The sequence below is a fragment of the Rhinolophus hipposideros genome, assembly GCF_964194185.1.
Source record: "Rhinolophus hipposideros genome assembly, chromosome: 18".
In the NCBI taxonomy this organism is placed as follows: Eukaryota; Metazoa; Chordata; class Mammalia; order Chiroptera; family Rhinolophidae; genus Rhinolophus; species Rhinolophus hipposideros.
In genome coordinates, this window is record NC_138064.1 from 5087542 (window position 1) to 5100429 (window position 12888).

The following is a 12888-nucleotide window of genomic DNA, read 5'->3' on the forward strand; positions in this document are numbered from 1 at the left end:
GGTGTGTTTTTTCCTTCTAACCTAAGACTTACATTGCAAAGGTACATTAACCACTGTCCTTGTTGTGTTTAGAAACTGGAGGAAAATTGCAAGGGATCCATTTAACATTTCAAGATAAAAACAATAATAGAATTAACATATCTCTATGGTTACGTCTATAGTTAGGTTGGGTACATTCAAATTTCCAAAGTTGTGCTCTGTGGGAATTTTAAAATCTAAAAGTAATATTTTAAGAATTTGAAATTCTAAAACTACTCACTAAAATGATCCTGGTTTAGGTTTGTTGAGCAAATGGTTTTTATAAATGTCACCTCTGATAGACATTAGCCGTGAATTCTAGGAATGTGAAACAAGACTGAGCCAACGTGATTTACGGGGGCATATTCAGTTCTGTGACTTGCAATAAATTGTGTAAGAATCGTTGGCCCTGTTCCGGATGTCCTAAGAGAAACTTGAAAATCTTACCATATTATGTGTAGTTATGAAATGCTATTTCCTGGAGTTGGCACATGTTGCTTATACAACTAGAAAAAGTCATATTTGCTAATTAGGTCAATTTCCATGGTCCTTTTTTTCTTCCATTAGTAAGATGAGTGTTCATGGTTGCATCTTGCAAACAACCTACCTTTTAACCCTCACAGAAGACCAAGGAAATTACCTAGATAGGGAGCCCACAGCACACAGGAGAAGCGCTTCACTCTGAGGGGGAAGTCCAGTATCCTTTACTTGGCTGAGATGAAAAGACGCTTGTGAGGGAGCTGGACTGTGTTTCAGGGGTTGGGTGCCCTGTCCTTACATACCACGGTATCATTTAATTCAATATTCGTGGATTGGCATAGTGTTTAAGGGTTGTATCACTGCGCCTGAGTTTTGAAACTTAGTTTCTTATATCGTTAAAAGGAAACTGGTACTTTTTGGCACCACCTATTGGCTGGAAATATAGTGTGTAATCTTTTTGCTCCCGTTTGGAATTTCCTGATTATTAAACCATGCTCTCTTTTTAATTTGTTTAAATTTTTTTTCAATTAATTTACTTGCAGAAATATTGCAAGAATAGGGCAAAGAATTTCTAATTTCTCCAAGGTTAACATTTTACTATAGTTTATCCTTCTCTTTCTCACTCTGTATCCATACTTTTCATATATATAGATAGAGAGGGTTTTCAGTCCTTAATACTATATAAGTAGAGTGATTTTTTGGTTTGGTCAATTAATTTACACATTTACAATTATAATGCTATTGTGCATCGAAGGCACTCAATTCTGTTATTCTCATGGACTGCTTGTGTTATTGAAAAACAGTGGGGATTTCAAGGATTTTAAAATGAGCTGGCTTTCTGAAACATGGTAGACTGAACTGCTGTCACCTCCTTTTCTGCTCCACACACAGAAAAATGCTAAGTAAATTACAACCAAGACATGGGAAGCAATGGAGAACTAAGGTTTAGACAGAGGAAGGGAAATCCTGCTGAAATGAAGAGGGAGCTCAAAACTAGAAGGGTAACCCCTCAAGTAGAAGCTCTGACCAGGAAAGGGGGGCATGGAAGTATGCCCGACACTTTGGGGCTTAGTGTTAATTTACCATGGAAGTGGAGACACAGCTTAGGGGTAGACCAGTCACGCCTGGCAGCGAGTCTTTGAATGCTGGGCCTGAGAAAGCTCTTCTCTGTTTTCAAAGGTGTTGGGGGTGCATGGTTCTCCCATTAGACATCAAAAGTCCAAGTTCAAGCCATTCGTCTGAATTTATACTAACTCAAGTAGTTTGGAAAAAGCCATCATTGTAAAACTCAGTGTACAGAAAACAGGTCCCAGTTTACTAGCCTGAAAGAAGTAAGTGCATAATCTCTCCAAGTTGTCGGCCTCACACCCGAGGTGCATATGATTCCTGTGAAAAATGCAACACCCGGTGAAGATGAGTCACGATAAAATGATAATGTCATAATCACCCATGAAAGCATCAGCGGTGAGTCAGAGTGAGCAGGTACCGCAAACAGGAATGATGACCGCCCAGAATTTTAGGTAATAAACTTTCACGAGATGACTAACGAAGAAATAGAAAACTAGATTCATAATAAAAAAGAAAACATCATGAAAAAAGTGAAGGAGATTTTTCAAACTCATGCCTCAAAATTATTAATTGAGCATCTATATATCTGGCATTATTCAAGGCACGGGTAATATTTCACTTAACAGACGATATGGAAATCCTCATCCTCTGTGGTGCTTCGATCCTAGAGGTTAGAAAGAACTGAATAGAACTGAAATTCTTTTAAAGAGGAAGTCATTGAAAACAAATTAGTGAATTGCTCAACAATCACATGAACACGAGAAGAGAATGAATAAACTAAAATTATAGCTTAAAATATTAGCCAGAATGCAACACAAAGGGAAAATGCAGTGGAAACTCTGAATAAACATTTAAAATACAAAGGAATGAATGAAAAAGACCAGAATGCATCTAGTAGGAATTCCAAAAACAGCAAATAAGAGTATATGGGAAAGCTGCAACGTTTGAAAAGAAATGGTTGAGAATTTGTGGAACTTTTGAAGAGAATAAGAGTCCTCAGATAAAAGTGGCAAAAGTCATGAGCATGATAAATAAAATTAAAGTCATATGTACATAAACTGTGGTAAACTCTAGAATACCTAAGACAAAACTAGAAACCAGAGAGAAATAACTGATTACCCAAAAAGAAATATTTCAGGCAACAGTTCTAAAGGTCAGAATGTCGTGGAATAATATCTTCAAATTGCCAGGGTAATGGCCAACTTTGAATTCTGTACTTGCCCAACTATTTAAAAATGGAAATGAAATAAAGGCATTTTCAGATAAAGTCTGAGAGAATTTAACACTCATTTACTGAACTAGTTAACCATTTAAAAGATTAGAAATACAATATTTAACTTCCAGAATAGTAGAGAAAAATAAGGGAACTAAGAAAACTCAGTTCATTTAGAGCATAGCAATTGAGATGAAAAAAAGAAAAAAGAAAGAAAAATCATAATTGAAAAACACAAAATACGAGAGTGAATAACCTCTCCCCTCACCAAATTACATCTAACATCTTCTCAAAGGTATTTGGGAACTTGCTACTTGTTCAGACCGTTGCCTTTTTAATATCTGGGCACAAAACTGGATTCCCTATGTCGTCAGGGATTTCATCATTTTCATGTGTGTGTTTGTGCTCACTGCCTATTTGTATTCACCAGTTTCCTCTTTGTCAAATCTGCCATATGAGTGTATCGCTCTTGATAAAGAGACAGATTGACCTTTGAAACCTCCATAGAACCTAATCATTCAGCTACCCAGGAGCTTGGCAATACTTGACTATCCAGTGGGAAGTGGACACATCTGTTGAAGAGAATGTTATCTTTGTGAATGGTGCTTAGGGAATGTTGAAGATTTTTTTGGTGGAAGCTGGTTTGTTGATATTCATGGCAAGGAAGAATCAGAACATAAACAGGGACACGATGTCTTAACAGTGGTGGCAGTGTAGCTGGAGTAGCAGCAGCTGACGTTCGGAGCACTTGCCAGGTATCGCCAATGTATTTTATGGAGCCAGTATTGCTAGTGTCTTTGTTTTACAGATGTGGAAACCAAAGCACAGCGAAGTTAACGGTGAGACAGTCACGATCTGCTTTTCAAACTGCACACTTCATGCCATGGATTCAAGATGTTTATCGCCGTTATCCATTTCCGTAGCTATGCCAAACGACATGTTATTTGGTTCATTGCTGGCAAAATGGCTGATCTAGTCTGGAATTAATTTTGCCTGCTACTTATAAATCATACGGTGCTTGCCATTTTTTTTATGTAAAAGTGCAGAATTTCTTGAATTTAAAAGGATGCATCTTGTAGAGTGAGTTAGCTTTGGTTCCTTTGACATTAGAGCTATCGAATGATCAACCGCATGTGGTGCAATGGTTACCACGCTTTGCTTTCCTGTACTGCTGCTCCATAGCTGAGCTGAATCGTGAAAAATGTGCTGTTTTGTGACAGACGCTAGATTAATTAATGACTATACCTTTGTTTAAAATCAGATATCAAATCATTGCCATTGTATTGGTCTTAAACATCGAGGCAGATAAAAAAAAGTTAATTTTAATGATTGTTTCTTCTAACAAAGAGGAACATTCCTCCCTTAGCAATTCATTTTTGGTCCTTATATTAAAGGGCCAAAAAAAAACACCAAAGTGATGGTGAAACATTATTGATCTACTTGTGAAATTAAAATGTTAACCTAATTTTTTAGCTTATTGGTTGTCAGAATTCCCTGTTTAAAAATAAATAAATAACTCCCTAATCTTTCAAATTCCCTCAATCAGTAATAAATTCTCCTTATTTTCATAGTCCCATTGTACACTGCCTGACCCCTTTCTGCCTGATATTCTGTTTACATGTGTCTTCCTTTCATTTTAGATGATCAGTTCCTTTCAGCAGGAACCCCACTGTAGACATTACATCCCACCTTCCACCTTCTTCGCAGGCCCGAGTTACTGCTTTGTCCATAGTGGGCAGTTTGAGTTGTGGCAGGAGTGAGATCAAGTATGCAGGTAGAGTTTTAGAAATTGCCCCAAGTTCAGAGATAGCGGACAATGCAAGGATAGTGAAGTCCTCTGACAAGAAGAGATGGGAAAGAAATAACTTCTTCATAAACATCCCGTCATACAAGACTAGTCCTGACAGGGTAGGAGTGGTCCTCAGTCACTGGCATGGGTGACTATGTGATGTCCCTCCTTTGTAGTGATGAGTTTCTTTGTCCTAATTCACCGTTTCTTCTTGTTCTGGTGACTCGTTCATCCAACCAGTTGGTGGTAGTCATGGTAACTAAGGCCCACTAGGAAAGCAGGGTCAGGAGTTTCTCTGATTGAAAAGCCAATCGTATTGCAGTTGTTCTTTGTGGGCTGGTCCCTACCAACTCACCTCTGTATTACGTTTTTCTGTTTGTCTTATTGAAAATACACCCACTTTTTGATGTTTCTTTGTTAAGTTGATGAGTTTTTTGTTTTCGTTTGAAAACTGCATTGATGGTTTCTGAAGAGCCAAGTGCATGTAGTCAAGCCCTTGGTCCAGGGGCCTTTCCAGTCCGTGACTGTCTGTGAGTGTCTTTGTTCTGGAGAAATGGGGTCACCGCAAAATGGCAATACCTTCTCTCCTCCAAATGCTATCGCTTGGCTAGACAAATTAGATCATGACACCTAGAGTTTTAATCTACATCTTTCTTAATGTTCCAGTTGAAACTAACGTATCTTATGAGCAAATTTGAGGATGCACTCATGTCATTAATGCATCGTTTTCCTGCTTCCCCTGTACTGTGTTGTCTATTTTTTGCCTGTCACTTCCTCATTGCCTTATGCACTAGCTTGCTTCTCTTTGTCAGTTGTCTCCTACATGGGTTCTCTCTATCCCTTTGCACTCTCATCTTTGTGGCTCTTGCTGTCTAGAGAACATTGGTGTATATCTCTGTTCACACTTACACATGTCTTTCCCTAAAACACATTTGTTCTCTAGTTCCTGTGTTTAATTTTCTTCAGCATTCATATTGTCTCTCACTGCATGCTTTTCTTCTCTCATTGTCTTATCCTCTATTCAGCTTACATTATATATATATATATTACTGATGGCTAAATGAATTCCTGCTCCAACAGAGCAGAACAAGAACCCTGATCACTTTGCCTTCCTCCAGCCCCTACCCCAAATAGCATGATCTCTTTGTTTTTTTCAATACCATTTAGTTCTTTTCTCTCCTCACTTTACACATGCCACATAATGTTGCTAGTGTCTCTGATCAGAAACTTTGATGAGAAGTCCTAGTAAAATGATTGCACTTGCAAAAAAATTACAGGACCTCCAGAATTTTGTTAAATCCATCTGATTCTCTCTTTGAAAGCCTTGTTTATAGGACCCCAGGATTTGAACATCGTTCTCCCCAGTGGGAGGGACTGTTTGGGATTCTGTACTGTGTCTGGCACACACTGGTATCCCACCGATATCACCTCCTGACAATGCAGGTGATGATGGTGGCAGTGTGGGTGGGCATTCTGAAGGCAAAAGGACAGAAGAGGAGGACAAGACAGACACCAGTAAGGAGCTGGGGCTAGTGGAAGAGAGCGTGAGTCAGGAAGAAATCGCTTCTGGGACCAGGGGGTTGCAACACATGTTTGTGTGTCTTCATTCTCCCACCTCTGGGTTTTAAGAACAACCAATAGTACCGCATAGAAGTATCCCAAAGCTGCATGACATTTGTTGCCATCAAATCATCTGGACCACTTTTTCTCCCCTGGTTCATTCTGTGTGGCTTTCAGAGGACAGACACGCCTCCATTCCGTTGCCTTCCGTCCCCCAAGTCCAATGAAGTGGGGAGGGAGATAGAGGGTAGTTAGGTAAGAATGGGATGCAGATTTAATCAAAGTACCGGAGCACCTGCCAGATTTCATTGAATTCTCACAACTCCCTGACACAAACATTCTATTAGATCCACACACCAGAAAGCATCAGAATGCATTGGTGCAGTCACTCCTTCTCCTCTTTCCTTGTGTCACTACCCCTTGGGTATGTCTCATCTAGGTTTGACTTGAACCCCAGGAAACACTCCGTATTTCATCTCAGCCTAATGCTTTGGTTATTAAACAAAATTTCCTATTGTTTTAACTACTCTATTGAAAAGCAAGCAAATAAACCAGCAAAATGCTGCTTCTGTTGTTATTTGTGTATTTATACCATTGAAGAAATTGAGAGGAGGAGCTAATCTAGTTGTGTGGCAAATGTGTTTTGCGTTTCTTTCATTTCAGCGTGATTGCCGTCCGTCTTACCATCTGTGCTGGTACACAGCAGTGTTGTCCTGGAAATTATGAATGGGGAGTAATAACTTTCACACTGTGTAGTGAGCGTCGGTGCAGGGGTGTTTCCATCTGGGGCGGGAGGAGAGGATGGCACGGCTACAAGCCAGACTCCTCTTCTCAGTGTTCTGCTTAAGTATTTTCCAGTCGCTGTGAACCTTAGAAATGAGAAAACTCAGGTATTCAAGTTGGAGAAGTCTTATCTAAAGATTTTTCCTATAGAGTGTGTTGATTGTGTCTGAATATTCACCCTTAGTTTAAAATGATGATACCTGATTTGGGCTTGGAGAAGCACTTCTGTTCCTGTTCCTGCTATCTCTACCCTTCTCATTTTAACTCTGGGCTCTTTCGTTTGTTTTAGGTTTAGCAGTTTCCCTACAACTGTTGCATGGAGACATCGAACAAATCAGAAGAGAGTACTCATCAGTATTTACTCACGGAGTATCCATAACAAGGAAGTTGGGTTTTTCTAATATTATTATGCCCGGTAAGTGACTTGGGCCGAATCGCATGACGAGATAGAGATATACTGTCAGATTTGGATATTTGAGGCATTTTTCAGATTTTGAAGAGTTCAAATGGGACATGCTAAAGAATGAAATGAGGTACAGTAAGTCCTCACTTAATGTCGCCAATAGGTTTTGCGACTTTAAGTGAAATGATGTATAACGAAACCAAATTCATCTTAGGCTAATTGATATAAACAAGAGTCCAGTTTCTACGACATTTTCATCAACGTTAGAACTAAATGACATTATTCGAGGATCTGCTGTATGTGATAATATATCAGCAAATGTGTTTTTTTTTAATTAAATTTATTGGGGTGACAATGGTTAGTAAAATTACATAGGATTCAAGTGTACAATTCTGTAATACATTCTCTGTATATCACATTGTGTGTTCACCAGCCAGAGTCAGTTCTCCTTCCACCACCAGATATTTGATCCCCTTTACCCTCATCTCCCATCCTCCCAAACCCTTTCCCTCTGGTAACCACTAAAGTGTTGTCTGTGTCTATGAGTTTTTGTTTCTTTGTCTTGTTCCTTTGTTGCTTTCAGTTGTATATTCCACATGTAAGAGAAGTTATATGGTTCTTCACTTTTTCTGTCTGACTTATTTTGCTTAGCATTGTAATCTCAAGATCCATCCATGTTGTTGCAAATGGCACTATGTCATCTTTTCTTGTGGCAGATTTGTATTCCATTGTGAATGTATTCCACATCTTCTTTATCCAATGATGTATTGAAGGACACTAGTTGTTTCCATGTCTTAGAAAAAGATTTTAAAAAAATATCGTGACATGTTGATTAAATGAGAATAGGTAACTTACGGGTAGCATGGCTGCATGCATATCAGAAGGAAAACTGAGGTAGTATCCAGAAACTATTTTAGCCTTTGGTGGAAAATGTTAGTGAAGTCACTTAGAGGAAATCCTTATAGGTTTTGATAGTACAGTTTATTGAGTAATAGTTAGCTTTTCTTGGGGGATTTTTCCAACAGGGATGGTGTGTATGCGTGCGCATGCACGTGCGCACGCGTGTGTGTGTGTGTGTGTGTGTGTGTGTGTGTGTGTAGCCATATGCAAATACCTCGTGTATTTCTGCTTCTCTCCTAGTTCTGTTGGTGTATACTTGTATAATTCAGGTCTGTATTACCAACCAAAAGAGACTCCAAACAAAGGTGTTTCTAAGTGGAGAAGGACGGGTTAGGAGGGTCACACTCTCAAAGCAAACGCCAGGTAGTCGTATTTTCTCAGGGCTCCAACTTCCACCGTCCACAACCAAGGAAAAAGTAGAAAGACCGTACTTTTAGAAAGGAGACCGGCTAGATCACTGTTGAAATCACATGTGTAAAAGCAAAGGAGGGAAGTCGAGACTCACTGGTGGGATTGCTGTGCCCACAGACCTAACAAGATGCTGAAACTGACCAGCATGGCATTTGCAGCATTCTGGGATTGAATGGGAATTTGTTCATGCAGGGAAGGCTAAGAGAACAGTCTGGAAAGTTTCCCGAGCTGACCTGACCTTAGGGCCCCCGTCTGCCTGAGCATCTCATGGTACTGTTGTCGAAAAGGACTGTTTCTACAACTGTTTACTTGGTGGCATGTTATTCAATGGCTCTTACCAGTGTTCGTTATTTCCTTTGGTTGCTATAAATAACTGGTATTTCCTCTTTAACAAAACAGAAAAAAATTCTTCCCACTGGGAAGCAAATTGATGGGCAAATCTAATATAAGAAACATATTTTAGAACAGAATGCAGCCAGCTGCTAGAAAAATTCCTCAGCTTGGTCTCTGGGCAGTATCACTGAGAAATGGAAAAATATAAAGCAACATGACACTTCACCGGCTGAATAATTGTCTGGGATGCGCTGTGCTCATGCCGCTTTTGTCTGGCATTAATGATGGAAATGAACTTTCTGTGGAATAAGGCTCATCTCTGTCCCTTTCCGGCACCACATATGGCGGGGATCGCACGGTCCAAGACGCATACTCCCAGACGCAAGTCTGCAGTGCCCGACTGCAGGAGACTGTTTTAAAAGCAATTCCTTCTTTTTCTTCTTTGGCTTCTTAATCTTCCAAATTAGCCGGAGAAGGGAGAGTTGTATGCATTGACTTAAACAGCTGAAAGCGACTTTAAAACTCTGTGGAATTCTTTCCACTGGCAAACATACAGTCATTGCTTTGGTTTCCTTTGTTATTTTCAGAATTTTGTCTTGTCAATTAATTCTCACTGGTGGTGCTAATGAAAACTTACGCTGAATTCTTCCATGAGAAAATGTACGTGAACAGCTCTTCTGATCCCAGGGTTGCACTGACAGTCTGCTAGCACGATGGTTTCCTCCTTTTCGTTTTCTAGACTTGTCCTGCAAAATGAGTTTGTGCTCAGTGAGGGGTCAGGCCAGGTGAGGCATGTGCTTCTACCAGCAGATCCAAGTTCATGACCGTGGTCACTGCCTGTGTGCAGAATGGGTCATCTGTGGGACACAGGAACATACACAAAACTCTTCTTGATGATCGCCGAGTGTCATCAGTGCCAATCTCTGGAATGGGAGAAAGATGGAAACAGAAATTTTCCCCTTGGTCCCTCCTGGCGTAAGGAGGTGACCTGCCCTGTGCTTTTGTTCCATCATGAGGCCCTTTGAGCTCGCCGTGTTCCTAAGGTTGGCCATTCAGCACTTTATTTCTTAGGGTATCCAATTTCCAAAGAGGGAAAGTCACTTTTAGTGACGCTCCATCACTACCACCTATGAACCAAGGAACTCTGCAGAAAATTCCATGGTCTGGACTCTGAGCCCATGAGAGGGAGAGCAACAAAAATGCTGTAATCAGCACTCTCAAACCAGGACTATGATGCGAGCCACAAATGTAATTTTAAATTGTCTAGCAGCCACATGAAAAGTTGGAAGAAAGAAGTGAAATTCATATTAACAATATATGTCTATTTAACCCAACACATCAAAATACGATTTCAACAGGTAGTTCATACAACGCATTCTTCATGAGTCATGTTACACTCGCGGTTTCAGCCTAAGCCTTTGAAGCCGGCTAAGAATCGTGCATTCACAGCACATCTGTTTCCAGCCAAGTCACATTTTCAGTTACCGCATGTGGCAGTGGTTACTATATTGGACGGCCCAGCTCTGAATGTCCTAACAGACTCCGTGCAAAGCAGGACCCACGCGGTGGCTGAATATCAGAAAGGACTAAGTGTTTGTCTACCAGACATTTTGGAGCAAAGCTGGCTGATGTGTCAGGATGTCACGGGACGTCAGGCTGTGCCCTAAGGTCCGTTCTGACTCTGAGTTTATGATTCTTTCTGGGGAAAATTTTCTTGACTTTCATGATGATCTCCCTACTTTATCTTCCCACCTGTACTCTGTCCCCCTGGAGACTTGTTCTTACATACCAACTGGTTATGCTTTCACTCTTTGTTGGGGAACCGCTAATTTTAATAACCTTTCAGTGCATTTGCTTTTTTTTTAATTAACTGTTTTTTTAATTAGTTTCAGGTGCGCAAAACAATGTAATAGTTAGACATTTATCATTTATGTCCCTCACACAGTGACAACCCTCCCCCCATGCACCATTCCTCTGACATCGCACACAGCTATTACATTTCCACTGTCTCTATTCCTAATGCTGTACTCCGCTTTTTGTAACTATATATATAAACTTGTAGTTGACATTCGTTATTGTTCAGCTTCAGCTTCAGGTGTACGCTGCCGTGATCAGGCATCTACATCTTCCCTGAGGTGCTTTTAGTAGGCAATCTTCGAAGCTCCTGATCCTAAGAGGAAGTAAGTGAGCTCGGTGAGGTGATGGGGGGAAGGATTTGGAAGCTAGAGGCTGACACTGAAAACAATGAACAGAGTGTTTCAAATGGCTGCCTGCAGAAGTAGCTTTGAAAATGATCTCAAGATTTATTTACGGTTAATTTGCAAGTATCATTCAGAGTAAGACTTTCTTTTCTTTGGTCTCTGGTAGTTCAGAGAAATCAAATTTCTCTTTGGTCAGAGTTGACTACATAATGATTTGTAAGGATAGGGTAAGAAGACTATTGTTGATATGTCTGCCTCATGTTTAAGAAGATACACGATTTCATTCTTTTACATATAAGTATTATTCTTTACCAGTTACTGACAGAGACATGCATGTCAACAGAGGGAATTGCTTGAGATAAGCCTTCTTTTAGAAAAAGCAGGTGGAAGCCAGTGTGATATGATTTGATCTTCCTTAAAAACATACTCTCCATCTAACCAAAGCTCACTGCTTCCCAGTACAGGTCACTGGGCCTCCACATCATACAGGTGCAACCATTCGGCTTAGACCTGATCCTCCTGATCATGCCAGGAGAGGGGATGGTAGTCTTTCAACCAGTAAGTGCCATGCTGACCAAAGAGAGATGGACGCGAAGGTTCGACATATGCTGAGGTTGGATCCTGGCTCCAGATCCCACTGGGGAAAGGCTGGTGCCTCCCAAATTATGAAGCTGGCAGGCCCTATCGCCCAAGGGTGTTGGACTTTCTCCAACTGACCCTATAAGAAATCTGCATATCGTCCTAGAGTATGATGAGCAGCGGGGAACTACAGCCCGTCCCTGCAACACTGTTCTGGAAAGTCCATCAGGGGTGCTGTTGTAGCCCATACAATAGTTATAAATAAAAAGTAACAGTTATAAATAAAAATTTTAAAGCCAACCCCACCCCCGCCAAAGTTAAACATCTAACAAAATTTTAAATATCTTCTAAAACAAAGTAAAAGAATAACAGACAGAAAATAGAGTAAGCTTTGATGGGTTTTACTGAAGTCTACTCTATGTGACAAATCCAAACCCTTTTATAAATTTTCCCTATCTGTGATTGGCTGTGATTTCCAGTTACCTGTGAATCTTGTCCCTATCCCTTGTCCCTTTTGAAGTGTCATGAAGTAAAAGAAGCTTGGGAGGGATGGTGTACTGTGTTAGTTTCCTTTGTCTGCCATGAGAAATCACAAATGGGGTGGCTTAAAACAAATAGATGTATGTTTTTACATACAGTTCCGGAGGTGAGAACCTTGCACAGGTCTCACTGGGATAAAATCAGGGTGCTGCCTTTCTTCTGATGACTCTGAGAGAGAGTTCATTTTCTTGCTTTTTCCAACTTCTGGAGATTGCCTTTGCTCCTTGGCCCCACACCATTCCAAGTTCTACTTCCCTGCCATATCCCTTCTCTGATTCCAGCACGTCTGCCTCCCTATTATATGAACCTTTGTGATTATATTGAACTCACCCCAATAATCCAAGAAAATCTTCCCATGTTAAGATCCTTAATCACCTCTGTGAAGCCCCTTCTGCCATGTAAGGTTAACATAGTCACAGGTTGCGGGATTAGGACCTGGACATCTTTGGCGAGGGTGGTGGTGGTAAGAGGGTGTCATGCTGCCTGCCACACACAGGAAGGGGTCAGCTCTGTGTCCAGTGCATGAGTTTTTTCTCAAGTCCCTGGTAGGAGTTTTCTGGCTCCTGCTTGAGTATTTATAATGACCAATGGTGCACTATGACGTTATCTG

General features: G+C 40.5%; 1 protein-coding gene across 4 annotated transcripts in view; it reads left to right on the top strand.

Moving 5' to 3' along the window:
• DOCK4 (dedicator of cytokinesis 4) overlaps positions 1-12888 on the top strand; it is a 365769-nt gene that overhangs the window by 210527 nt on the left and 142354 nt on the right. For all 4 annotated transcript variants that reach the window (XM_081079735.1, XM_081079737.1, XM_081079736.1 and 1 more), the window contains exon 13: positions 7201-7326. In XM_081079735.1, the coding sequence (XP_080935861.1) occupies positions 7201-7326 (126 nt within the window). The remainder of the gene's footprint in view (positions 1-7200; positions 7327-12888) is intronic.